The sequence below is a fragment of the Betta splendens genome, chromosome 24, assembly GCF_900634795.4.
Source record: "Betta splendens chromosome 24, fBetSpl5.4, whole genome shotgun sequence".
Taxonomy (NCBI): domain Eukaryota; kingdom Metazoa; phylum Chordata; class Actinopteri; order Anabantiformes; family Osphronemidae; genus Betta; species Betta splendens.
This window is the reverse complement of record NC_040901.2, coordinates 10,227,886-10,255,557: the sequence shown is the minus strand read 5'-3', so window position 1 is coordinate 10,255,557 and position 27,672 is coordinate 10,227,886. Positions and strand designations below refer to the sequence as shown.

Here is a 27,672-nt window from a genome sequence, read left to right as displayed (position 1 = left end):
TTTAGAGTTTAATAAAAGGGGAATATTTGCTGTAACTTTGCCTCTCCGCTCGCATCTCTGCAGCGCTCATTCTGCAGCGCCATGATGGACGAGCTGCGCGTGTCTCTGAAGTGCCAGCGCCGTCTCAAACAGAAGCCCCAGCCGCCCGCCATCGTGAAGACGGAGGAGGTCATCAACATGCACACGTTCAACGACAGGAGGCTCCCAGGAAAGGAGACCATGGCTTGAAGGCCGCACACTGGGCCTCGGAGCGCGGAGGTCACGGGGGTCACGGGGTCACAGCAGCGCTGACTTGTCCACAGACTGGGGTTGGCAGCCAGAACAGGATTCCTTTTGAACCCACCTGCTTATGTATAGATGTTTCCTGTGGAAATTTAGATACCTGAGCAGAGTCACCTCACTGTGACGTTCATTTTTGGAGGGTACCTGGATAACGCTGATTATGTATGTAAATAATAAAGATCCTAGCAGGTTTGGGGCAAAACATAGAGAATGACGACACAGAAACAAATGCCCATCACTCACTCACTCACTTGCACACGCACGCACGCACAGGCACACACGCACGCACACACACACACACACACACACACCTGTGCAGAAGGGGGGAACTCTGTCGTGACAGTAACACCAGATGTAGTTTTTCTGTTGATGTCAATGCCCTTTTGTCTTACCTCCATTTGTGTGTGAACCCATCGGACCCCTCCTTCAGTGGCTTGAATTTCTTTCAGACGATTTGAACGGACACTAACGTCACACAGACAAAAAGGGATCAGTAGTCAGTGCCAAATGATTTACTATGAACTGATGTATAAAAGCGATATTTAGTTTGGACCTTGTCAAATACTCATTGTTTTCTTCTGTAATGCCTTTCTCGTGCCAAAGTTCTGCCATTGTGAAGAACTTGCCTGTTCTGTTGGAAGCCTCTACAAGCAATGTACCGTCAAAGCCCTTATTCACGTCGGCCATCACATGCAGTCTGCGGTTTTCACTCTGTATCAGTTGTTGTTTAAAATGCAGGATTTCTACAAAAATGTTTGTTTTTGTACAAGAACAAGAAGTTTTGTAGTACTTTGTATCATGGTAGCCATTCCTGTGGACAGAATATGTAGCAGATGCCGAGTCAGCCCTCAAACTCCTTGACAGCTGGTGGCTACGGGGGCTTCAAACTCTGCTGTGCGAGGCTCATCTCTCTCGTCCTCATTCGTTTCTTCTTTTTTTTTTTGTTGTTTTGTTTTAGAGTCTCGTGGGGCCCGAATGCGCACAGAGTCTCGAGAGTTGGTGGTGGGGGTGGGGGTGGGGGGTGAAGAATGAGATTGTGAAGGAAGTGCCACTCGAAGTAGGAAGACGCCGTCATGAACGTACAACAAATATCGACTCTGTACCGACACATGTCAAGCTCCATTTTGTTATCGTGCTACATTTTAGCTTAGAAAATGGAAAAAAAAGTTACATGTTATGAGATTTTATCAACCAATAAATATACTTTTAACCAAAACCACACCCTAAACAATCTTGACCTTGAATCCCCTACGTTCATTGTTTTCTAATATTTCTATATGAGCTGATCTGCAGCTTCTGTTCATCAGTATTAGTGTTAATGTTAGTCTGGCTGCTTCCTCTGAGGGCAGATGGCTGCGTCGCAATAAAAAGTGTCACTGGAAAATCATTTCAACAAACAGCTTGAAATAAGTCGTATCACTGGCAGATACTTTTTACATATTTCAGACAATATTGTCTTTAGGACTCAATAATGAACAAAGTGACTTGATAGGATGTAGATTTTCTCCTCACAGGCTCCATTTAATAGATGTTGCGGGTTTCCCGGCCCCGTCGTTTATCTTCATCAGCAGATGGAGTTCGCTCGTTCGTTGCAGCTTTTGTCGTCTGGTGTTTAGAACAAATGGGAAACTGAATGCGCTTTTTAACCGGGCGACTCCGTCGTAACACTGCTAATTCTCCACCATCCACTGTATGAATGTGTTTGGCTTTTTTTTTCCAGCTTCAACAGACACTGCTGAAAGCATTGGTGTTGACTCGGGGCCGTGATGATGGCGAGAGCTGGCGCTGGAGCACATAATGACTTCATTAGCTCTCTCCAGATGTGTGTTGTGTTTGTCAGAGGGACGCGGTCCTTTTTGGCCCCACAGCGTGTTCCACGACGAGCACCGGTAGGTTCCTGTCGTCCGTCTGTCCTTCCACAGACGCCAGAGACTGAACCCAAGGGGTGCTGACATCTCTGCTGTACATGAATGGATGTAATCATTTATTTACCACAATAGGACATTATGACAGGGACATCATCTCCCAGTGCTGCTTGTCATTTCCTCTACGACGCAAAAGTGGTGCAAGTGATCGAATACCTGAAAACCTTTATTAGAAATGGCTGCTGTCGCGGAGAGAAAAAAAAAACAACAACAAGCTTGTGGAAGTTGACGTTGATGCAAGGTTTTTCAAAATAATGTCATTAAAATGTCATAATTATAGTTTTGCCTTTTATTATTTGTGCACCCCCCCCCCCCCCCCCCCAGAATCCTCTGACAACAAATGAACAGGAGTCGGGATGAACCTCAGCATCTCGTTTTGGATCAGATCGATGCCATCAAGCATTATGATGAGCATTGTGTCCTGCAGTTTGCTGAAATGTCAGCCTCGTCTAATTGATTAAATGCCCACAGACCTTATTATAGAAATGAATGCATTAGGAAATAGCTAAATTGTTAATCAAATCAGGATTGTAAGCATGTTAGCGGCTGGCTCAGCGCCTGCTTTCTATGACCACAGACTTCCTGAAACACACACACACACACACACACACACACACACATCACAGAATCAACAACTCTAAGTATATAGAGCTCGCAGCGGCGCACAGGAGAGTGCCCGTCTTGACAGAGAGCCCCCCCTCCCCCCCCCCCCCCCCCCCCCCCCCCCCCCCCCCCCACGCCCCCGACTCGGATTTTCCAATGTTTATTGTTATTTCCCCCCTCGGGCGGCGGCAGGCGGTCGGTCGGTCGGCTCCCCGCTCCCTGACAGCGGCTTTTCTTGGAGCAATGATGAAACCGCTGCCGCGGCCCGAGCGCCGCCGACGCGAGCGGCCGCGCCGGCCGCCCTCCAGATTGGCAGCGAAGGTCACAGCATGCGTCAGTGCGTTCGGGGGGGACAGTTTAGTCTGTCACACTTATTTCCATCATATTAAATCCTCTTCCTCCTCTTCCTAAGTGCTCATTGGAAAGGTATCCTTGGATAACATCTTGTTCATTAGACAATTAATGGCCGCGATAGAGTTGTGGACAGAAAGTGGCTTTCTGAATGTGACTTTGAGTTGTCAGACAGATATCACAGGCTAATAGCACCTGCCAGCGAAGGTTCTGTGAAGGAGGAAAATCATTCCTCTCTTCATTTCCCACAGACTTTATTAATAATTCAGGATCCCATATTAAGACTCATGTGAGGCCCGTTTTTTTGCTTTTGAATAAGTTGGAGCCCATGCATTGAGTGGGTGGAAGGCCCTCGTCAGCTGGTGCCTCCTCGCGACGCGTCAGACGACTCCGGCCTGTAAATCCTCAGCCGGAGCGAAACCAGGGTCTCGTTTTTATGATCGCCGCCCTCCATCATCCTGTCAAACACAACAAGCGCGTTGGCGCCGGGTTTGCCTACCTCGTCTCATTTGGCTTCTTTTTTTTATGAAACAGTTGAGCAGCTGTTGAGTGGAAGCGTGAAATGTGGCTCAGACCTTCACGCCTCCTTCAGGGTAAACTGTAATAACGTCGACTCGTGACTTTTTCCCCCCGAAGCGTCAGATTGAGTTGTGACTTATTCACAACTCCCATCAGGCTCGGCTGTTGTTCGCCGAAGGCCGAACGGCGAATCTGCACTGAGAGGGAGCGTTTAGACTTTTGTCTAAACTCACTCCGTCACTTGTTGCTTTTAGACAGCGGTTCAATCATTTGAGGCCTTTTTATGCGGCCTCCCGCTGGACTGGAGCAATCACCGATTCCTGGCGTGAGCCGGGTAAATAATTCAATGATTTGCGAGCGTGCGGCGCATATCAGCACAATACGGGATCCCGGTGGCAGGTCGAGGCGGCGGCGGACGACTCGCCCTCTGATGTTCCAGGTCCAGAAACGCGCTTTGGCTGCTTTCTGTGGATTCAGCGCGTTTAATGTGAAACGCAATAAAGGGGGGATTTGAGCCGTGGCCGAGGCGAGCAGGCGTTGCTGATGCGGATGCGGGTGCTGATGCTGACGCTGGAGAGGCGACGGAGCCCGGCACCGGCCGTCTGCTGGTTTTACTGGGACCCAGCGTGTGCGCGTTTGCACGCTCCCCACGCTCGCGCCCACGGGGGACAAACCCCGTTTCTCCTGCAAATGAATTTCAATTGGAAGAAGTGATCGTTTGTGTCATGTAGCAATTCGCTTGGATGCGGGTTTTTTTCCGCCGGAGCGTTTTCCTCCCCCTCCCAGTGGCAGATGTGTTGTGGTGGGTGGCAGCTGCAGAATGGAGGAGCACAGCTTGCTAAGTGATTCACCCTGCTCCTGGCATCTCCGTTACCCCATGAGTCTTTTCACTGACAATGTTTTCATTTCTATTTGCTTTATGTGTAACTAGGATGGTTGGCTCGATGCTATGACAGCTCTGTCAGAGGGATGACAGCGCTGCTTGTCTCTTCGAGCGCGGGGTGAGAAAAACTAATGGGATGTTTGGAGGCTATTCCATTTTCGTGACCTATTCTACACTTGTCCTGGGGAAAACAAGGTGAAGGCACCGCGGCGTCGCAGTCGGAGACGGACGTGTTTATTGTGCTTAGTCTGACAATCCCCAGATTGATGCTAAATGAGCTCCCGGTCTGATGACATCCGCCGCGTTTCTCTATGCGCGTGGAACCAGTCACGTCTCCTGACGGGGGAAATCGCTGTTTTGTTCGCTGCTGTCAAATATCTCGCCCGCTCCTCACCCAAATCTCCCATTAGGTTCTCTCCAACTAATTTCTGACGTTCTCATTCTCCCTCCTCTCTCTGCCTTTGAGTCATTCATACGGTTGATTCCACCTCTGGAGGAATACATCAGGCGCAGCGCCTTTTTTCTCATCATGGGCTGCAGCTTTAAAGTAATTTCCCTCCTCTCATACGAAGCCAAATGGAGACGTGAAGATGTCGATTCTCTCATCTCGTTCTCTGTCCCCTCTGATCTCCTTCAATGTGAACTCCCCATGCATAGAAACCAAATGGGATTTCTCTTCTGTCTCACTCTGGAGCCAGCTGATTGACAAAATTGACCAGAAATGACTCCTAATGACCCCTGTGTTTTAGTCAAAGCCAAAAAAACAAAGCACTCCTGGCTCTCATCATTGCTCATATTGCATTTTAACGAGGGATGAATAATTCAGGGCGCACTTGCACGTGTAATGGCCAGCTGCACCGACGCTTGAACGTCTTTATGGAGACGCGGGCGCCAGCGCGCGCGTGTTGTGCTGTTGTCCGTCGCGTTAACAGGCCGCAGTCATGATTTATCTTGTATTCCCAGCGCAGGAAGCCCCTCTAGCTCGCAGGAAAGGTTAAAGCATACAGCCCGGAGGCAGCACTACAAAGGTCAACACGCAGTTTAGGAATGAGGAATAGGACGATAAAGAGAAAGATGGAGGAGACATGGACTCCTCTCTTTACTGCGTCTGACAGTCTGCATGTGTGAGCTCCCTCCATCCTCCCTGCGTTCGTCTTATCAGAGCTTCCCCGCGATACCTCCAATATCACACGCCGCAAAAATAGCTGACCTTGACCGAGCCGTCTCCAGAGAAACCATACGATGGGACCGTATATGGGGGGGACTGGTGCTGAGCAACAAAGGGAGCGCGCGAGCGGGGAGAGGATTTGTTTAATGCAACTCCTCGAGCCCGGACGCGCTCCGGACGCAGACAAGCGGTTATAAAAAGCGAGGCGGCGGGCCATTAAAGAGAAGCAGCAGGAGCGGAGGTGGGGGGGTCGGCGAAGAAGCACCAGCGTGTTTGGTGAGTCAGATGTGTAGAGGTGATTAATCTGCCTGGCTGTGTCCTTCACAGGCCTGGAGGGGGGGGGGGAGCAGAAACCACGGCGCCACGCTGCCCCCTGGTGGAGGCGGCGCCGAACTGACAGGCCGGCGCCGCTCGCGCTGACTCTCAGGGTCACGCGGAAGCTGTGACTGATGTATTTAACGATTTCTCCAGTCCCATAATTGAATACGCCGCGGTAATGTCCCCTGCGCGCGCATAATTGCGCCGAGCTCAAAGTTGCGTTGGCTGGAAATCTAATAAACACGGTGGAGCTGCGGCGTCCCCCGGTTTAGCACAGGCGGCGACCTCTGCTCCTTCCTCCCTCCCCTGCTTCCCCTTTCGGTTCACAGCATAATGGGGAAAGCCAGGCATGGAATTAGCTGCTGCACCTCCGTGACCCCTGTGAGTGGCAGCGGTTGGAACGGCCGACGGGCATGAATTATCAATCAGTCGCTCATCAGCGACGCCGACGACAACAGTTCAATGTCTGTCAAACACTCAGATGAGTTAACGCCACAAGTTTGTTGTGGTCTCTGAAATATTTACGTTTCCACAAAACAGATAATTTATGGGTTTTATATATAGATGTCTTCAGTGTTGACCTTAGCTTCATCGATTTGGCTTTTCCCCTGTTGTGTGGTGTATGTTTTTTTAATTCTTATGAGGACCTTTGAAGGGAATACTGATAGACAAACAAGCAGACATCCCAAAGCCCGTGACCTAAGTAAACATTGATCCTCTCTGGTCTCGGTGGTGTCGTCCGCTGTTGATCGTGCGTGTTTAATTTCAGCGTATGTGTAAATTTCAAAAGCTGAGATGAATGGAAAAAGAACCCGCATGCAAGCAAGGCACCAACGCAGTATCTAGTAGGAAATTATACATACTTTAATGCCAATATAATATGTTTATTTTCCAATCAAGTAAAACATTTATGACATAATTAAAAATCCAATCCAAGATTCACAGAAATAAAAAAGGCAGTACACTTATACTGGGGCTAAAATAATGAGTGATATGCACATAGTAGAACATTTTTCCCCATTCAAGAGCATCAGTGCTTGGCTGAGAGCACAGAAGACTCCCTCTGGCCACGATGTAGAGCAGGAGGAGGCAGACGTGAACGGCGTGAGGTCGTCGGCCAACGGGGGCCTCGGTTCGGAGGCAGAGCGTCGCCGCTCTGCGACTCCCCGTGCGACGCGTCTCCGGTCAAGGTTCAGCACAGAGCGGCCGGCGGGCTTGAGGTAAGTGAAGCTGCAGTCTGTCTGCTCAGGTTCATCATCACGGCTGACGTAAGGATAATTCAATCTTTCTCACCTGAAGGTTTATAAAAAAATTCTACTAAATTATGTCCAAAATGTGCTAATAAACGTCGTATCTTCAGGCTGAGGTCAGCTAAAATCCTCACGAAGACCAGTGGGAGGTCACTGCTAACCTGTTACCGCTCGGCTCTGCTCCGACTAAACCCATCTTTATTTCCCCACTTCCACAGTCCCTTCAGACTCGAGAGCCTTATGAAGTCGCAACTCTGCTCCCGAGCAAGGTAGCTGGCAGCTCCGCTATTAGTTTAGCTCCCAAACAGATGCACGGCTTGGGAATTTGGTTAATAAAACGTAATCGTTTAGTGTACTGACTCATTTTTCATCTGCACGGTTCAAGGAGTCTTTGGAGATTATGGAAATATCTTCAAAACAACAGTAAGTGCTGACCCACTGGGGTTTTCTAACATAGCAGCTTATCTTTAAGAAATACTGAATTAAAATGTGGGCAAAAGCTTCATAGAGACATTTTGCTATTTATTCTATTTGTTTTGTTTTTGGCCAAATTCAGCAAACGACTCAGGGTTTTAACTATGAACACGTTTAAATTCAGCCCAAGTTTCCACAGTGACGGAGTAAAAAATATGCCCTCAAAGATTGAATTATCCTTTAAAGCCGATTATGTTAATACAGGTTCAAATAAAAAACGGAAACATTACAATCTTTGACACCACCACGTGAGCTGAGCCGTGCAGCCGCCTCTGAACACCAGGCGCCGCCTCGGGCACCGATGTTTGTGTTGTCTCACGGAATACGAAACGCGAACACGTGAATAAACGCGATTCTACGGCTTCGTTATGCAAAACGCAGCCTTTTGATTATTACTCCCTTCAGGAGGAGATTGGAGACGGTTTTTGGCTGTCAAATACTGAACAGGACAATAAAGATGAGATCAATCAGTAGTTGCATTGATTGGAAGAAAATACAAAGCTACTAACAACGATATCGCTATGTTTCTTACTGCGGTCGTGTATTTCGTTCGTAACTGGTGACTCCATTCGTAGCCTCGCTGTAATACTGCAAAGTCATTTCAGTTTGTTACTGATAACAATGTTTGTCTTCATTATTATTTTCATCACCATGGCTCCGAGCTACAAGTGCAGAGGAGCCACATGTTGCAAAGATGGCCGACGCGCGCCGGAAGCGGGGACACGTGTTTGGTGAAAGGGTCGGAACGAACAAAACGTAAAGATAGGCACGGTGTGAAGTACAGTCCTGCTCTTCTCCAGCGTGGGCCCATCGGATCGAGTGGTCACGAAGTCCATTACGCTCAAACACTTACAAACGAAAAATGTCAGTTATTTCGTATTTAACACTGGACGAGCTGAGGTAAACTCGCTGGCGTCTCACAGCTTAACACTGAGCCTGACGCGTCCCATACGAGACCCCGACCTTCACGAGCGCCTTGATTGGGACGACCCGATTGGCCAGAAAGACGCCCTGTGGCGGGCAAACTGCGCAGAGGAGGTAGAGGGGGGCCGGGAGGAGGTAACGTTATGAGAGAACAGCGAATATGAGGTAGGTTTCTGCTGTAAACAAAAAATAGGATGCTTCTGCAGTGAGGAAACAAAGGAACTCATCAAACGCGGGAAAGGAAGACCAGGGAGTCTGTGGCAACAGCAGGGAACTTCTCACACAACACCTCAGTACAATCGAGACCTACAGTTAATCATGACAAGCTCATCAAAGAATATACAGAACAAAAAGAAATGCACAACTATGTAGAACTCAAGAGGTAGTTGCTAATATCAGTACATGAGTCGGTTACATCTTTACCATTGCTTAGCAGAGTTTGTTGAGCCAGTCAGTGGATGATTCCCAAAAGAATAAAATACACTTTTTTTGGTTAATTCCCTGAGAACATTTCATCATCCTGAGAGGAATTGTGTGTAAAAATGTAAAAATACATCGTTAAAAAAGATGCTTCCATAGAGATCTGAGCATGGTCTGTGCTCCTTCTGTGGTTTGGTCACTCACTTGTTTTTCCCGTCATGCTGCATTGTTGAGATTTCATTTATAATGCACGCACACATTCAAAAAGCTGTACATAAAAAAAAAATAACAAGAAAAGGAAAGTAAAACAACCGCAGCGCTGCTCTTTCAGCAATAAGTCTCTCTTATTGTGAAAGGACAGCAAGCACTTCAGTAAATCTGAACTTTAAATGCCTTCAAAAAATAAAGCCAAACTCTTTGGTACAGAAATATACCAAAAAAAAAGTTGGTTGTCTACTTAGAGCTTTTATAAACACACACACGCAAGCTAGATAGATATCGTCATACAAAGTTATTTGATTTGTCACAACATTAAGATCCAGCTCCAAAGCGACCCGACGTGAACTTTGTGAAGAGTCGACTTTGGATGAGCTCTTTTCACATTCAATATGGTCAGAGAAGAGTTGTTAGGTCACAAATAAGTGCCACGAAAGCCATGCTCGGGATTCAAGTTGTACCAAAAGCAGCACCGTCCCTCTCTTCAGCGCTCTGTCTCTATTCAGCCCCCCCGCGGAGGAACCCGCCTGGTGCTCGCTGACTCGGGTAGGCACGGGTGGAGGAGGAACGGGCTTCTGCGATGCTCGTTAACGGAGCCGTTGTGCTCGCGTGGAGTGGGAGCTCCAGGAAATAAAACGTGGGCTCCATTCGATGGCGAGAGAGAGCTCAGCATAGCTTCCCATGCAATAAACAGGCCTGTTCATGTCAGAGCTAATTCCTTATAAATGCATTACTTAAAGTTAATAGAATTTAATTATATCTCGTGACTTTACATATATATTAATGACTTATACTATGATTTATAAATTGTAATGTTATTTTCAACTATTTACGCAAGAAACCAAAATGAAAAGCTAAGTTTGCTTCATTATGTTGAGTCTAATCTAATATCTAGCTGGGTTATATGACGTGTTCTCTAAGGCATGTCGTCGTATCATAATAGGAAACATAACAGGTTATTAGTGTTGACTCGCGCCCGCGGTTCGACAATCAGCTGGTCCGGCCTGCCTCGTGTGAGAGAGAGGTACGTTGGTGAGTGTTTCAAGGTTCTAGGTCAATGTGTTCAAGCAGCTCGTGGTCGTTTTTTTAAAAAGATTTATAAAGATTCCCTCTCAAATCCATAAGATGTCCCTAAAGTGTTAGAGGAGGTCAAGCTACAGTCCTACGGGTCTGGATTATCACTCGGAGGGTGCGACGCTTCATCTAATCCTTCTTAAAAATGAGCTAAAAGCTTTCACACCTACAGGCTTTAAATTGTAAAGATATGTGAGGGAAAAGGGAAAAAAAGGATTTCAAAATGGCCAACGGGTAGGTCCAACGGGGGAACGAGGACCGAGAGGAGAATCGGGCCAGGTTGTTTCACCCTTGAGCTGCGCTGATTGAAACAAACAAACAGAAAACACAGTCACGGCCCGCAGTCACCATTCCAGCGGTGGTTGCCATAGCTGCACCAGATGACTGCGAGGCAGTTACACACATTCGCACACGTCTGTACCCCGTTGATCGTTGCCATAGCTACGCTGGTTAGAAAAATAAAAAACTAGTAAAGAAATTAAGACCTCCCGTTTTTTGTTTCTTTTTCCACAGGTGTGAGGTAGATGAGGGGGGGCTCTGGGTGTCCTCGGGTCGGGGGCTAGCCGCGACAGCTGCGCCTCTGGGGGTCGTCTTCACGATTTCTTCCACCGGTGGGTTCGGGGACCGCGGTGTGTCTGGGGCTCCTCTGGAGAGGAGGAGGAGCCCTCCAGGGGGGACGAGCCAGAGCGCTCCCCCTCCTCCTCGGGGGGACAGAGGTAGGCCCCGGTCCCTGGGCTGGAGGCCGAGGTAGACGCATGTTGGTCCTGAGAGCCGGTGGCGAGCGCCAGCGCCTTGTGGGGACACTGGGCCACCATGTGCGTGATGCTCTGGCAGTAGTGGCATTTCTTTGGCTGGGGGGGCAGGCCACACTCCTTGGCGTGGTGATCCAGACCTCCACAGTTATAACAGCTGCAGAGGGAACAGGACAGCAGAAAGGTCTTAACTTCAAAATAGCTCCGAAAGGAAAACATGGTTCCTTTGATTCAAACTGATTCAGGCAGCACAGCTGCAGCTCAGTGGCGCTGACAGAGCTGCTCTCATTCCAATTCACCAGTAGATGGTGGTATAACACCTAATATGAACACTCGCTAGTAGCACGTAAACCATCAAATATGAAGCAGCGTTGCCAAACTGTCAGCACATCAGAAATAAATGAAGGACAGACTATTTTCACTCTGAACTATTTCCAGGACACATTTAAGGATTGCAGAAAAATTTAAAAATGAAAACTAAATGTTACATATTTCCTATAACATAATAATAAAGTGAATGTGTGTTTTAGATGTAGTAAATTATTGATGAAACATTATTAATTGAAGTCATTGAAAACCCAAAAAAGCACAGTAAGTTTTCTTTTACTTAAATCAAACACACTGAAGAAAACAGATCCTTTAAAATATGCTTTACGCTTGTTCTTATATTTAATTTACACTGTCTAATATTTATATATGCAATGCACATATGGCAATAACATGCATTTATCTGTGGCAGAATTCGTTTCTATGATAAGAAACATTTTGTATATTAAGATTTAATCAAATTTAGAAGCGCTTAAACATTTTAGGCCATTTTATGTCATCATTCAAATTTGAAACGATATAAAGTAGTTTTTACAAGTATTTTGAAAAGTAATAGTAAGAAATGCAGTGAATTGTTTACTGCCACTGCAACGTACATTAAAACCCATCCTGATTCAGACTGAATATATGGAACTGCGTGGGCAGCAGCGCGTCATATAAATTCTACAAGGTTGTGCAGTCGGTTCCATTTCAACGCTGTCTTTTGGCAGCGGCCTCCTTTGAGCGTTCCAGGAATTTCAGCGGCATTTGGTTCACGCGCGTTGCCAACCGGCGACAAAGGCTCGCTCGTCTGCTCGCCCGCGCCTCACGGATGTGATCTCAGACACGCACGCGTGTCCAGAAAGCGGCCTCCTGCATAATGGAGTGGCCGGCAGGTGTCGGGGCGGCCGCCGCATCTACCTGCCACCTCCGAATCCAACACCGCCTTCCTGCCGCCTCAGTGGAAGGCGGGGACACTTGACCTAACACTGAATAAATGACAACGAATTCCAAATAGGCTGAATAATTCAGCCGTGTAAAACAACCCGGCCCCGATCAGGTTTTGTGCTTTTCCACCGACGGCTCCTCTTTTCACACCTTTAAAACCAGGCTTGCACTCGATCGCGAGCATCGGACCTACAGGACCGGAGTCCCGTTTAATACGTCCACGTCAAGCGGAGACATTCTGACAGCGGGGAACACAACCCCCCCCCCCCCCCCCACGCATTCCTGCACCTAACCTCAGCTCTAATGTAGGAGCTGGCAAATTGATTTCAAATGCTGCCTTTGACAGGCAAAGTGCTCCATTCACTTCATTAACATGGTGCACAATAACCATAGCAACAGGCATGTACTTGGGCAGATTGAATAGATTTAATCTATAATCTCAGCCCACTCACAAACAGCTCGCGGCGGTGAGACGTACATATACCGTCCACTATAGAGCAGCAGCTCTGCTCGTTTATTAGGCGAGTTATTAGGCACCAAAGCTCCGTTTCGGGACTTATTTTGATTATTCTCACCGGTCTCCCTTTGGTTTGCGCTTCTGGAGTGGGACCTTCCCTTTGGGTCTCCTCTCGCTGCCAGCGCAGGGGCCTCCGCCGGGTCCGGTCACCCGCAGGGACTCCAGGCCCTTGGAGGACTTCTTGTAGGTGAACTCCACCTGCTCGCCCTCCTTCAGGCTGCGGAAGCCCTCCATCACCAGTTTGCTCTGTGGGGAGAGAAAGCGATTATGCCTTTCACGGTGGCAGGAGGGAAAAGAGAAACACGATGGAAGCGACATGGAGTCACCAGTGTGAAATGAAAGCCTCAACAGTTCTGTGCTGCTTCCGACCGCGTCTGACGGGAAACTGCTCCGCGTGAGGAGAAGTTTCGAAGCACGCGTGGAGTCAAAGAATCAGCAGCCTGAAAGGTCACGCGTTGTATCGCGGAGTCAGCGTCAATCACGACAAGTGGCCTCGTTGAGTGTCAAATAATGAGACGCAGATCGCGGAAGAATCAAATCTTATATTCATCAGTCAGAGGTTTATGAGCGCAGTTCAATGTCCATCTGTGGAAACGTGCCTGAGCCGCTTCAATGATGTTCAACGCCCATGTATCCTTGAATAACGTTGAATCGCTTGAGAGCTCATTAAAGGTAATTCCACCATGTCATTTAAATACACGATGGCACTGGCATGTATTTTACCTTGACTACTGTGCTTTTTTTAATTCTCCAATGAGCCACTAAACCAAGTGCACGCTTTACACATCCCGGCTCTGAAAGGCAAAAAAGAGTCTCGAAGGGAAAAGGTCGATTTTTTTTTTCTCCCGCTGAAAAGACTCGATTTAACGATTCATTTCAGCTTTTTGCGCGTGTGTGCGTGTGTGTGTGTGTGTGTGTGTGTGTGTAGGTCTGTGCGGCACCCAACTCGGAGCTAATTTTTCCGGTCCGCAGCCATTAGGACGAGTTGAGCCCGTGAATACTGTACCGACGCTACCAGGCGGTGCGTTTGGGCACAAACAGCTGTTTAATCAACACTCCGGGAAAGTGCCACAGGAGGAACAACACTTATTAACACCAGGGAAGTTCACGGCGAGGCCTTCGACAAAACAGAATGCACGAAGGCGTCTCTTTTAAAATGTGGGACTGACTGCGTGTGCCTCACACCAACCGCCACAGCCGGTGTCCTTGCTCCCCTTTATCTGCTCTTCGCACCGCTTCCTGTTCCATCTGCAGGGAGGGAGACCAGCGCGCTGCACCCACGCAGGCGTCCCCCCTCATCCATCTTATCTACATGATCGGAATTATTGATTTAGTTACTACACGAGCGCCGCGCCGTGATTTATGTCGTCTTGATGGCGCTGAACGAGTGGCTGACACTCAGCGCATCCGTGACCTTCACGCGCCGCCGCCGGCCCTGCGAGTCTCTGCGTAGGTAAACACGCGCCCACGTGAGCGCGCGGCGCGCAGAGCGGACCTATAGCCCTCTATACGCCCGCGCCTATAAATAAGACGAGACGCAGCCGCCGCCTGCTGTGGAGACAGATGTGTAGGAGACAGATGTGTAGGAGACGGGCGAACGCACGACGAGGGGAGCAAATGGGAAACTGTGGAAACGCCCTGTGATAACAAGTGCTGCAGGAAGCTAGGTGTGGTCTAGAAGTGTGTAGATTAAAGAGAAAATTCAGATAAAGACGTGAGAATTTATTTCAGACTGACGTTGCTTTAAGATTATTCTGGTCTGATGAATAATAAAATAAAAATGAAAGTGAATTGAGTTTTACATGTTTATATTTTGTGCTCGTTATTGTCATAAATAACACCTTTATTGTCCGAGGGCAATTTATCAGCTCCTTATATGAATTGCGTAGTTAAACATTTAAAAATAATGTATTCTGTTTGACGGCTGAAATGAAAATGACTCTCAGTTTGTAATAATGTAAAATAGGCTAAAATGCGTATGCTGAGGCCACAGACATGTGACAATTCTTTTTATTCAACTAAAAACCTCAAACTTCCTTATTTACATAGTGACATTAAAACAATGATGCTCAGAACGTATTCTCTCGCCCTGTTCTCGTCTCCTTCCTTTCCTCTCCCTGCAGTCAGCGAGGGCTGCAGCCAAGGCCGCTCCGCTCCCCGTCGATCGACGGCCAACGACGCCGCCACTTTGGGCGTTGGGATATTGGATTTGGCTTCGAGGGAAGGACGAGGATCGGGAGACGGAGACGTTTTTGCACAGCAGATGTGAGCGGGGGAATAAAACAGAAGGGACGCTGGGGTGAGTCACAAGCTGAGCTTCTGGCTTCATGCAACTGATGAGGGTCTATCACAGGCGCCTGCAGCAAAGACACCTGATTCTACCCTATAATCACCAATAACTAAATAAAATACTCATTTACTATGGAACTGCTAAGATGTTTAAAAACCTGGATATTCATTTTTCAAACCTAGGGCAGTTTGAACCGTGCGCATTCGAATTAAAGCACCGATTGATTTCTGCTGCTTGTCATTAGACCGTCTCAACGTCTAAAATGAGTCCTGCAGCAGAAATCAGCAAAAAGCGAATAAATGGGCCGTCTCCGATCAGTACTTCCTCCCCCTGCGCTGTCTTCAATCCACAGGCAGCTCGTCTCTCCAGGTCAAAGTTGAGCAGTTTGTCTCAGCATCCTACGCCCTCTCCAGCCCCCTCAATGCCCACAATGCACCAGTGAGGAAACCACATGACTTCTTTTGTTCTGCAGAAAGCAGGAAAGCACACGCACACACAGATCGCCTCCACACAGAACCTGGCATCAGACCCGTGCCTTCGCGTCTCAGACCTGTTTCATTTCCAGGCAGGAGCCTGCAGGAGCCCGTTTGCTAGATGCACAATGAGTAAAAATGCAGCATATGGACATCTAGGTGTGGGACGTGTGTGATGAAACTGCCCAAATCAGAACCCGTAACCCAAGCCCTCTCCTCTCGAGTGACCTGGCGGGTGTCCTGACCCGTTTCGCTTTACGCACAGAGGTCAGGAAAGGGGGCCGGACAAAGAGAGGGAACAAGCAAACATCAGAGTAGGAGAGCGAGGGTGAGCACAAATGAAGGCGGGGCTTGGAGCAGGGTGGGTGGTGGATGGGGGGGGGCTGGAAAAGCCTCCAGCTCCAACGGAAGAGTGACTCCTTATCAGTGGCTGGACCCAGAAACAAACCGCCTTATTGATAAGGAGCGGAGCATCCCAGAATCCTCCCCTACCCGGCTGGAGGATGATGGGAGAGGCCCAGAGACCACCAGGAGGCTCCACAGAAGCAAGCTGCCGTCTGCCCAGAGGGAGACGAGATCCGCATCTAACCTGACCAGCGGGAAGCTTTCAGCCAAGTACGGGAATCGCCGGGAATAGTGGGCGGGATGAGACATGGAATGTTCTGGGACAGGATGGGCTGAGACAGAGCTGCCAGGATCCTGCACAAGCCAAGACGTGTGGACGAGAAGCGGCCGCACAGCTGCACTAAGGGACACGGCCCGATTTCTGGATCAGCATCCTCTGGTCGCTGCTCGGACACATGTTTGTGTGCTGGTGTTGGCAAATTTATACAACACAATTTTGAAAAAGTTAAATATCTTACTTAAGTTTATTTCCCTATTTGCAGATTCAAAAACAAAACAAAGCAAATGAAATGCAAAGCAAATGAAATGTTCATAATCATAGATACAAATGCCTGAGAGTCTGAGTCTTACACCTCAGTCAGAGACATAAACTACAAAAAAACTATGAACGTCTTCTTGGCATTATTTTTTTAAATTACCTTAAAGGTAATTACGTTTAATTAAGTTGTTTAATGTTAAGCAAAAAGATTTCAACAAAAGTCTGATTTGAAAATAAGGAACTCATAAAATTTATTTTGTAATAATGAAAATTATTCCAATTATTTTACCTTTAGGATGATTTCTTTACTTTACTTTACTTAAATACTAAACTATTTCTAATAGTTTTTCTAATTGTCCTAACCCACAAACTGTCCCTCTTTATATAAAGAAAATCTTACAAACAATTTCTAGCTCTGGAAAAATATTGGGTTTTGAAATGATAAATGATGAAGAGCAGATTAATACTATTAGTTGTGGGTCATTTCTTAATGAAGACAAACATTTGACCACCTTTGCTAAATTTTTTTGATTCACGAAAATCACACTTTTGCAAATATTCGATAGTGAGGACGTTTCTTTACGTCCTGAGAGAGAAGCAGAACAAGATTCAAACTAGAAACTTCTACAACAAGGCCCTAATATTTAAACTCAATTCCAAGAACAACATCATCTTCCCAGGATGAATTCAGCTTCCATATACACCATGTGACACTCAGAGCGGATCCTTCAATTCAAGATGCTAGTGAGGAAAACATAGAGTATTAGAATTCAGATCTCTTGGACTTCACCTCAGCCAAAGATACACATAAATAGGTCTATAATACATGGAAGCGCTGCATGATGATGAGAAATGTGTGTGATGGAAAACTTCATCCATCAGCAGCTACTGTCAGATTCTAAAAACCAAGGAAACCGATCCGACAAACACAGGATATCGGCGTATTCTAAATGCTTACAAGCTTCCTTATGTGTAATAAATACCTTCCTATATGTACATGTGTGTGGCTGCGTGGGTGTAGGAAGGAGCCAGCGATCGATGCCGACTCCAGCATCCTGGATAGAAATAGCCCTTCTTTTCATCAGCCGGGCCCTCGTCATCACCGGGCCCAGCAATCAATACAGGAAGCAGGAACGTGAGGGGATGGGGAAGCAGAGAAAGGAGACCCAGCATCCCACACCAGCCCCTCGCGCGCCGTGGCAACCGCCGCCTCATTATGGGATGCTTTAAGTCAGAGGTGGCCCACGCAGAGAGCGTGAGGGAGATGGCGGTCACCATGTGGCATAATGCCATTAAGCAGCTTTTTACACACAGGAAATGCTAAGTGCACAAAGCTGGGCCAGATCAGCTCTGATGGACGGAACCCAACAGGACGCATATAAACCAAAGAAGAAAGAGGAGCGAGGGAGGAACACACACACCAGCGTGCCGCTGGAACCCACCAACAGAGCCGCTCTTGTGATGCTGACGGCCAAGCCCTCCTCAACACGCTGTCATTAGTGGCCCTGACCTTTGAACCCGGCCCAACCCCCATCGCATACTTAAAAGCCTTCATGTTTCCCCTGCCTCAAATTAACTACATCCAACACTCCCGATTATGACTGGGGCAAATATTTGATCTGGGAGAGGAAGCACTAGATCATCTTGCTACTTTTATCAGCACGAGGGGGGAAATGAACCTCGCTGAGGTGACTGGTGATAAAACACACAGCCCGGCTAATAACTGCGCCCATTCAAAACAGAGCCGCTGCCGCTGCTGCAAAGCACCTCGCTGTGTTCCACACAACCGACCGGCTGTGGCGCTGCAGAAAAGCCAACCAACCGCCATCAGCAAGCCAATACGCCGGTCCCATTCAATGCTACACAATAGGATTTATTATATTATTATTTATTCCAATGTACGCGATTGACTGTTAATTCTGTTTCTCTACGTGGTGCGTGACGCCAGGAGAATAATGCTCATTAGCTGATTGATGACACAGATGCAGAGATGGACGTCTGCGCGGTTCAAACTCGAATCTACTTATGAACGAAATCTTGTGCATTGACAAAACTTAAAATCAACAAATTTATTTGGACGTTAGATAATCTCAGTTTCAAATTAAATTAAGTAAAGAGTCACGTTTTCTATAGGTCCCAACATTTAGATACAAGGAGACTTTATCTTCTCCTTTTGTTTTATTTTGTTATTAATATCTAAGGAGTCTCTTTCAAATTAGGTTTCTTCTCTATGTATCTATGTATCTATTTTATTTGTGCAACAATTGTAGGCAACAGTTTCAAATTAATAATGAATTTATCAATTCAAATTGGAGCTGGTCAAAGAAGGAAAAATGATTAAACTGCCTGTGAAGAAAAAATTCAAACATTGGCTTTTTGCAGCTTCTCGAATGTGATCATTCACTGTTTTTTATCATCACAAGTAACAAATTTTGCTGCCTAGGGTTTGGTTAATTATACCGATAATTTATTATTATTTTCTAGTTAAGAAAAGAAAACAAAAGGCGTTTAACGTTCAGGAAAATATTCAGATTCCAAACACATTTTCCCTAAATGTGTTGGTTCAAGCTTTAGTTTCAAACATTTCATTCTGTTAATATTTATGAATAAATGTCCTGACATAAACATTAGGTGCAATCGAGCTTTTCCCGTCACGCTGGGCTGATCTGGGATCCGTGTACTTCAGGTGAACCGCGACTTGTTTTCAGCCGCGCTCCGCTTCCGCCTGCGCCACCTTTCCAATTAGCTCTCTGAGGCCGGCTCCTCTAGCGGAAGTCACGTGACCAGCCTTTCTTCTTCTTCCTTTGCGTTTTGTGATGTGCCGAGCAGAAGGGTGGGTTCAGCGGTGGAGGATGAGGGTGGGGACAGTGTGGCGGCAGGAGAGACAAAGCCTGATACTGGCTATCTGGAGGCAGAGATGGGTGGGGCCTGCATGCCAAACGGTGACACGGACCAGAGGTTAATCTCACTAGGGGCCCACTTTAACCTCGCTACACAACACACGCACACACACAACCCCAGACGTCTCACAATGGCTCGCATGGGCCACAACAACCTGGCGGTCGAGAGCAGAAAGTAGGAACTGAACAGGGCTCCACAAATTGAACACACACTCCGGAGGCTGCGGGAGAAAAGCAGCAGCAGCAAACTGTTCAACATTTCAAACTGATTACCCACAAAGGGCAAGCAACCCCCCACCTCACCGCCACACACCCTTTCACCCCACCCAGTCCTCCTGCGTTTTTTTTTTTTTTTTTTTGTCTTTAAAGAAATTCCTCTTTTTAAAGAATGCCCGAGGAGCGAGCACCTCCCCACGCTGCTTCCCGGCAGGAGCCGACACACGTGCACGCGCGGAGGACGCGCTGGGCCCAGGTAATGGAACGGTCACACACACACACACACACACACACACACACACACACACACACACACACACACACACACACACACCTTCAAAAGGAAGTGATCAGATAGGAGCCCTGATGAAGAGGCCTCCCAGGAAGAGGACTCACGGTCGGGCAGGGGCCGCCCGCTGACTCACTCTCTCTCTCTCTCTCTCTCTCTCTCTCTCTCGCTCCTCCGCTCACTCGTCTTTTTCCGACCTCTCACTCATGTTTTCCTCCTCAGCCAGCGCTCCACACCCGCCCGCCCGCCACCCCTCACCCACACTTATTTTTCCCACATCCCTCCACTTTCCCTCTCCTAGGAAAACCCCTCCTCCTGCCTTCTCCTGTCCTCATTCTCCCTCTTCTCCCACCTTATCGTCCTCACCGCTTCCTCCCTCGCTCATATCTGAGCCTTTCAGGTCAGAGCAGAGAAATAAATCTGGGACCTTTACGCCGTTTTATTATGTACGTTAACGGTGCCTTTCACTCTTCTTTATGCAAGTATATCAATAGCCAGACATGCAGCTATTCTGCCTCCAGTGCTCTTCACTGATGCAGATGTCTGCAAGAATTCTAGATTTAGCTAAATAGCAAAACCCACTTGACAACTGAATTTTTCAAGCAGCGACGCTAACTCTGTGCTAGTTCCAGTTGAACCTGTGCAAACTTGTTGTCAGATAATCTGTCGTGTCTTAGAGAGCAAAATAATTGTTGGCAGTTAATTATATTTTCACGAGTATACATTTCAGCCGCTGTATCACAAATAGCATCACTGAGTCCAGCTGGCGTGAGGCTTTCAGCATTGACAGGAGGGAGGAGCGGTCAGGAGACGACCGACCGCTTTAATGACAGCGTATGGATGAATGCGAACGCGGAGACGAGGGGGCGTTTTGCGTTCGCTCTGACAACGTGCTCATAAATGCATATTGCCTGGTCTTCGTGTTGAATGACAGTTGTATTATTGTAAACACGCAGCGCGGACGCATCATCCGCCGTGTGCATGTCAATCCGTCTATAAGCTGTGCAACAACCGGCCTGTTTTAAATATAGCGTGCAAAAACACATTAGTGACAGGCAATGAATGAAACCCACCGAGACGACAGTGATGCTTCGCGGCGGCGGCCATTTTCATAAACACCTTGTTGGAAAAATACCTGCGTGATTTTGTCAGAATCACGACTCCAGATGTCAGAGGTCACGCTGTTCCTCACTTGTGCTCAGCTCCTCATGCTGCTGCTCGCTTCCTGCACCGATCAACCGCCGAACGCGACGCAGCACTTCCTAAACCTCCACCTCATTACAAATGTCCACAACGGCGCTCACGCGGCGCCCGCGCATGAGAGCTGACGCAAAATTAAATGTTCATTTGCTGCTCACACATAATCGTGCCTCCATTATGAGGTTCACTGCAAAACTGCAAATATTCGCAAATCCTTTATCAAACTGTCCACATAAGGAAATTATGAAAAAACTATTGCTAGCAGATAAACATCAAACTTTTCACCGCATATAATAAATGAAGATATATAATTCTGAAACCTTCTCATTTAATTATGTTAAAAAATCCAGCTGTAATCAAATCCCTTTTCTACACATGACTCCAAACCCAAAAACACAATATATATTTAAACAAACAAATGCCTTTCATGAAGCCGTAAATTAGCCTGTGCAGGAGTCCATCTTCTGCATCACTGCTGACATCTGACCCCTGATGTGCCCCCTCCGCCCCCCCTTCCCACCAGTTCAGCACAACATCCTGTGGGTCCACATTAAAGTCACCTCTAGGAAAAGGGAGTCAAAGGAGAGGGTGAAAACGCCTCTGTTCATCCTCTGCTTTAAAGCCGCTTTACAGCACCGTAAACGAGGCGCTTTAACGGCGGAGACGAGGGCTCCTCTGCCCTTTGTTTGCGGCAGATTCGGCCCCACGACACGGCCCGTGAAATGAACTCCGTGGACAATAAATCAACAGCGCAGCCCGCGGAGAGCGGGCCCCGGAGCGCGTGGGGGTGCTGAACAAACGGGGGGCGAGCGGCGACGCAGCCACGTGCAGTTCGGCTGGAAACGCAGTGAAAACGTCGTCCGCCGTTAGGGCCAAGTGTGAAACTAACCGCGTCACAGCCACACGACGTCCCTTCCCGTCCCTTCCCCTCCACGGTGCGCAGGGGAAGCGAGGGAGGGGGGGGGGTGGATGCATGTGGCTCGAAGGGGGAACTTAACGTGTTCTCTCAAGCCCGTGGACAACGTGCGATTACACGGCAACACGTCGTGTTGTACACGCGAAAGGCTACAGTGTAACCGCTGAGTGCGGGGCCTCGGGATGTGTGAGAGACGCGTGGAAAAATAGGACTTAAAGTCGCCGAGTCAACCGTCGCGCGCCACGTTTCTGGTCGAACCAAATCCGCGCGAGCCCGACGCGCGCCGCATCACCAGAGCAGATGTTTAGCCCTCGTTGGTTTGTGTTTTTCTTTCTTTTTTTTTTTTTTTTTTTTTGTTGCGTCAACTTACTTGGTGGACGAAAACATCCAGAGGGGGGTCGACGGGGCTCCCTTCGCTGCTGGTCATTGAGATAAATCCGAAACCCATCCGGACGTTGAACCACTTGCAGACGCCCGATCCCAACAGGACCTGAGGTCGAGTCCGGTCCTGCTGCTCGGTGCTGGACTTGGCGACGTCTTCTCCGCCACCTTTACCCGGCCCTCCTGGAACCCGGAGGGGGGAGGAGAGGGGGGCAGCAACACACACACACACAAGAAGCAAGTCAGAACATTTTGTAGCTCCACAGACACACCGCGGGACGGCCGCTTCCCCGCGCGCACGCCGCTTTATATAAGTTTAACGCGCTCGGTTGCGTAAAAACTTCTTCAAGTGGCGGTGGGGGGGGGGGGGGGTTCCCTCCGCTTGCGAACACAGGCTATGCGAAGTTCAAGGCCGGTAGAAATTTCCTACACCACTACCCTTTCGCCATCGCGCGAGCGACGGGCGCGTGGCGACCGCGGTCCTGCGCGTGCATCACGGCAAACATCCCTCCTCCCCGCGAAACAAAAGTTGTTTGCTACTCCGTGACAGATGATTGCCCCCGATTCGTGCACAGGCATGCTCAGTCGGGGTAAGTTGTGGAAGATTTTTCTCTCCCTCTCCCTCTCTCTCTCTCTGTCTCTCTCTCTCGTGCATCTACAGCCTCGCTCCTGCTAGAGAGCTCTAGGCTACGGGATCCACAAAAGGGCAGGTGTACGCGTGCTTCCGCGAGCTTTACGAGTGGCCACTGTAGCATAAACGCTCAAACAATGCTTATAATTAATGCAGCGGAACATGGTTACATATGGTGCTCGACATGGGCGGTTCGGGTCTCCCTCCCTCTCTCTCTCGCCCTCTCTCTCTTTTTCTTCTTCTTTGGAACAATAATCACGTTGCACCTTGCCCCCTCCCTCGTCGCGCGATCAGACAGAGGGGCAAAAACTAGGAGCGCAAAAATCAAAGAAACATAATAGGAAATAATTGCAGAATAACCTTCGGCCATGTTTCCCCGCGGACCCTCTGCGCCCAAGTTGCAATAGAGAAGCTTCCTCTGCGAAAACGGGCTGCGGTAGTCACCATTAATCCGACATCCTCGATCCCATCGCTCACCAATTTAGCTCGCATGGTACGGCGTGCTTTCTGCCTTTTGATATTTTTGTCATGTCTCTCTCTCTTCCCTTCAATCCCTTCCTCGCTCGCACCACCTCTGTACTGCTCTCCCTCTCTCCCGTCTCTCTCTCTCTCGCTGCCTCTCTCTCTCTCTCTCTCTCTCTCTCCCTCCTTCGCTCTCATTCGCTCGCGAGCTGGCTGTGCCCGTTCCCGTAGTGAGAACACGTGACTTTGTCAATTACATGCTTTCTTGCTGCTAATTTCTGCACCGCGATTCACGGGAAGGGGAGGGGGGAGGGGGGGGAATCGCACTAGCAACCACCGGTAAACAGCCACAGATGAGTGATTGTAGAAAACACCCACGTTCACAGTAATACGCCATAATATGCACTATAGAATGCAGCGTGCTACATGCACCAGGCTACTGTAGTATTAGAGGCTGGTGGAGCTGCAGAAGACTATAATGGTCTGGAATTAAATCAGATGCAATCCAATTCAATTCATTATTGGACCCTATGGAGCGTTTGAAAAAAAGAAGTAATGGTCCAGCAAATAATAAAAATGAAAGCAGATTAGATCTGTAGGCGGCATGTTAAGGCATCTGTGCACAAACATGTTGCTTTTTGTTTAGTGTTATGTGGTTTGCTGCAGTCGAACCGACTTGAATAGTGCAGTTATGCATAATTAACCATGCACCATAGCAAATGATTGTTAGTGTGTCAGTGTGCTACAAAGCCATTCATGTCTGTTTATGCGTGTTTCTCCTGTACTTATAATCTTATTATAAAGGTTTTAGTACCAAAAATTCACAACAACACAACAACTTTGAGGCACATGACCTTTGTCTATGTACTTATTAGCTCCTGTTTACTCTATATCTCATACAAATATCCTCTTTAAAGGTATGGTTTTAAATTTCATGTTTAATAAATGTCTTTGTTGCAGGAGCAACGACCCAAACCGTGAGGCGAGATGTCACTTCCGCCCTCACGCGAAACAGACAAACTTGTGGACGCAACGTTGTTCGAGGGGCTCGAGCTCCTAACGCACGAGCGCTTCGCTCCCAGCATCGTAGTGGGCACCAGAGGAGAAGCTGAACTCACAGCTTTGGAATGTGACTGGAAAACCCAGAAAAACAAACCTGAAGGCTGATGTGTTCAGTGGTGATGAGCCTCACGTGATGCTACAAAAGTAATCCTCAGGAAAACAGACACTTTCTCAAGTCACTTTCAATGTTGATTGTGTAGAATTAGGACAAACAGTAGATTATTAATAGAAATAAGTTTTTCTATCTCCATACTTTATTAATGCTCATTATGTGAATAATGTTTTTTTAACAGTAACACACAGAAAAGTGAAAGTTGCACAGGTTTAAACTCCACTTACTCATTATTCAAGTCCTATGCTGCATTACGTCCACTGACAGGAAGGTTTAAGCGTAAGCTATTCAAGACCACACATCCAGCTGATAACAACAAGGCGCGCAACGATTGTCTCGCATCTCCTCGACTGGGCTGCGAGGGGAAGTGGAAAAACACGTTGGAGTAATGAAACAACAACAAGTCCATCTCCACCCACAAGAGCTAAAGAGCCCACCCTCCGGAATTCACGAGCTCTGCCCCTACCCCCACTCCACCCCCCCCCCCCCCCCCCCCCCCTCCCCCCTCAGCCCCCGCGCAAAGACCTGTTTTTGAAGATGCTTGCAGAGGAGGCCTCCGCAGTGGCCGCAGAATTACTGTTTGGGTCACGGGGTTGGAACCCAGTGTCAGATGTTATCCACTCACTCATATCCTGACAGGAGCTTTTTCTGATTAGGGCCAGTCAGTGGAAATCAGCGTGGAGCGGCTCGCCGGCGTGTGCAGCTCTGTGACGGGGACTCATTTAGATATGGAGGGAGGTGGGTGTGTTACTGCGAGGAAGCCACCGAGGAGTAGAGGAGATTCAAAGTCAAGGTGAGCGCAAATGAATGAAAAAACGTTGCAACCCGGCTGCTTATTTTTACACTAGTTGTTGTTTAAGTGCAGTTAATGCACATTTCTAAAAGGACTTTAGTTTCTGATGTATGTTTTATTCCAGTTTTTACAAATTAAAAGTTGAAGTTTACTCCAAACAATAATTTCTCTTTGTGTTACAGGATTAGGTTGTTTTCAACATTTTTGCTACACATTCATTTTTTTCCCCACTTTTTCATTTTTTACTCTTTCATTTAATTATTTCCATTTGTGAGTTCCTTTTATGTAGAAAAAAAAGGGAAGAAGATTGTTGTGTAAATAATTGCTTTTTATTTTTGTGGTTCTAAGTTGAAATGAAAACTTTTCTTTCCTTTTTCATATCAACACAAACTTTTATTAGTGTTAAACTTTTATTTCTGTACACTTTCACTTCCGGTTTGCAGCAGCACAGTTAGAATAATTAGTTAGTAAATTGTTACCTTCACATCAGTCATGACAAAAAGACTTTTGTGTTATGATAATCTGAAATATGCAGATTTCAGGTTCCTTTCCATTTGTAAACTAATGCTTTGACTGTTTTGAATCACATTTATTAATCCTATTAGACTATTCTGATAATTTCATTCTGACTGATAACAGCTTGGAACCTTATGATTTGTTTGTTTAAAAGTAAAGTTTAAGATTTTCAACCTCATCACATTTTGCCAACATTATGGCTTTAGGTTGATACATTTACTAATAACTCATAAATAATCAAAAATATGCAACAAGGACAGACTTGAAGGCTGAAAACCCTTAATGTGAATCCATGTTGACACTAAATCCAGATTTATAATTTGTACTGAGTGTAGATTTGCTTTTATTTGATTGAATTAACCCAAAACATACATAAAGTATCAAATAGTGTTTGACAGTGTCAGGTAAAGGCAACTAGAGTTTCAGATATATTTTCACCAGTGCTTCTGGGGCATTTGCAGTATTATCAAACTCTCTGACGATTCCACATGAGGACATTTTTCTCTTACATTTTTCAGGATCAAACTGTTTTTTTTTAAACTATGGTCATTCCTCTTCAACTGTTTGCACATTTGAGGAAATCCACCACCAAGCTGCAAATTGAAGCCTGATCCATAAGGAGCTGATCATGTTGATCCTAACTGATAATACGAGCATTTACCCTCATGAGAACAAGCAAATTCCTAAGCTTTTTGAATACAACATTTCTGTGTAGACTTTGGCCTCCTCACCCCAGCTAACCCCACCCAACCCCCACTCCTCACCCTGCAGGCTCCCAGAGGAAATCTGACTTTACCCTGCGTTACCGTCAGCGCAGTTCACAGGGTTCACTGGGCTCCTCTCACTCTTTTTTCCCCTCTTTTTAAGTTTTTTTAAAGGTTGCATCCTGTGTGTTTACTGCTACACATCTTCACCCTTTCACATCCTCTGCAGGAAGCAGTGAGCACAGTTTGCAGAGCAGCTCATCCAGCCTGCTCTTAATTTGCAGGAGCTGGTGAGGACTCACAGACACTATGTTTTAACAGACATCAGGGGATTCTTTTATTTTTGTTTCTTGCAAAATAAGCTCAACTTGAGCTTCTACCTTTTCCTCCTCATCTTCAGCTCACTGCTCAAACTTTCTGTTTTCATGTGTGCACAAATAAAAACGTATTTTATTCAACCCCTTCCTTTAAGAGATTCTAACATTTCGTTTGAATTTTTTTTGTTTCAACGAAAAACCAGCACGAATCCGAGTCCAGAACGAGAATAGCACGTGCTTAATACATGCACACAGTGTAGCTTAACTCAAAAGACTGTTAAATGTTTTCTTAATTTTCTCGTCCTTTTTGGCAACAAATGATTTAAATAGTTCATTGAAAATTCTCATCTAATATATATTTACAGGTAATAAACGTTTTTACAGGAGGCATTAAATCCAACACATTTTCAGGAGCATGTGTACTATTTTTTTACCACTTCTTGATTCCAGCAGATGAATTTTCCTTTACGATAAAGTGTCCCACGCCGAGACAAACGCACCAAGAATCGTTTTTCAGCCAAACCGCGCTGATTCCACTGCTTTTAGTCACACAAAGTGTCCTCCAACCGGAGTAAACAGGGTGAAAATATCTGAATG

General features: G+C 47.1%; 2 protein-coding genes and 1 long non-coding RNA gene across 5 annotated transcripts in view; 2 read left to right on the top strand and 1 right to left on the bottom strand.

Annotated features, from left to right (window-relative positions):
• Window positions 1-2,486, top strand: part of LOC114849248 (glutamate receptor ionotropic, kainate 2-like) — a 49,882-nt gene extending 47,396 nt beyond the window's left edge. For both annotated transcript variants that reach the window (XM_029140454.3, XM_029140457.3), the window contains exon 16: window positions 64-2,486. In XM_029140454.3, coding sequence (XP_028996287.1) covers window positions 64-228 — 165 coding nt within the window. In that variant the 3' untranslated portion in view covers window positions 229-2,486. The remainder of the gene's footprint in view (window positions 1-63) is intronic.
• A 4,412-nt stretch (window positions 2,487-6,898) lies between these two features.
• Window positions 6,899-24,537, bottom strand: lin28b (lin-28 homolog B (C. elegans)). 2 transcript variants are annotated; one of them, XM_029141754.3, is made up of 4 exons: window positions 23,470-24,537; window positions 22,468-22,661; window positions 12,989-13,176; window positions 6,899-11,316 (listed from the first exon to the last, which is right to left on the bottom strand). In XM_029141754.3, the coding sequence occupies exons 1-4, from the start codon at window positions 23,477-23,479 to the stop codon at window positions 11,001-11,003; spliced, it is 708 nt and encodes a 235-aa protein (XP_028997587.1). In that variant the 5' UTR covers window positions 23,480-24,537; the 3' UTR covers window positions 6,899-11,000. The 2 variants fall into 2 exon arrangements, with proteins under 2 accessions (XP_028997587.1, XP_055362506.1); XM_055506531.1 differs by having other exon boundaries at window positions 23,587-24,537.
• Window positions 22,861-25,684, top strand: LOC129603715 (uncharacterized). The gene is made up of 3 exons (XR_008693907.1): window positions 22,861-23,068; window positions 24,532-24,777; window positions 25,402-25,684. It is a non-coding gene; the product is annotated as an uncharacterized LOC129603715 (long non-coding RNA).
• Window positions 25,685-27,672: the final 1,988 nt, after the last annotated feature.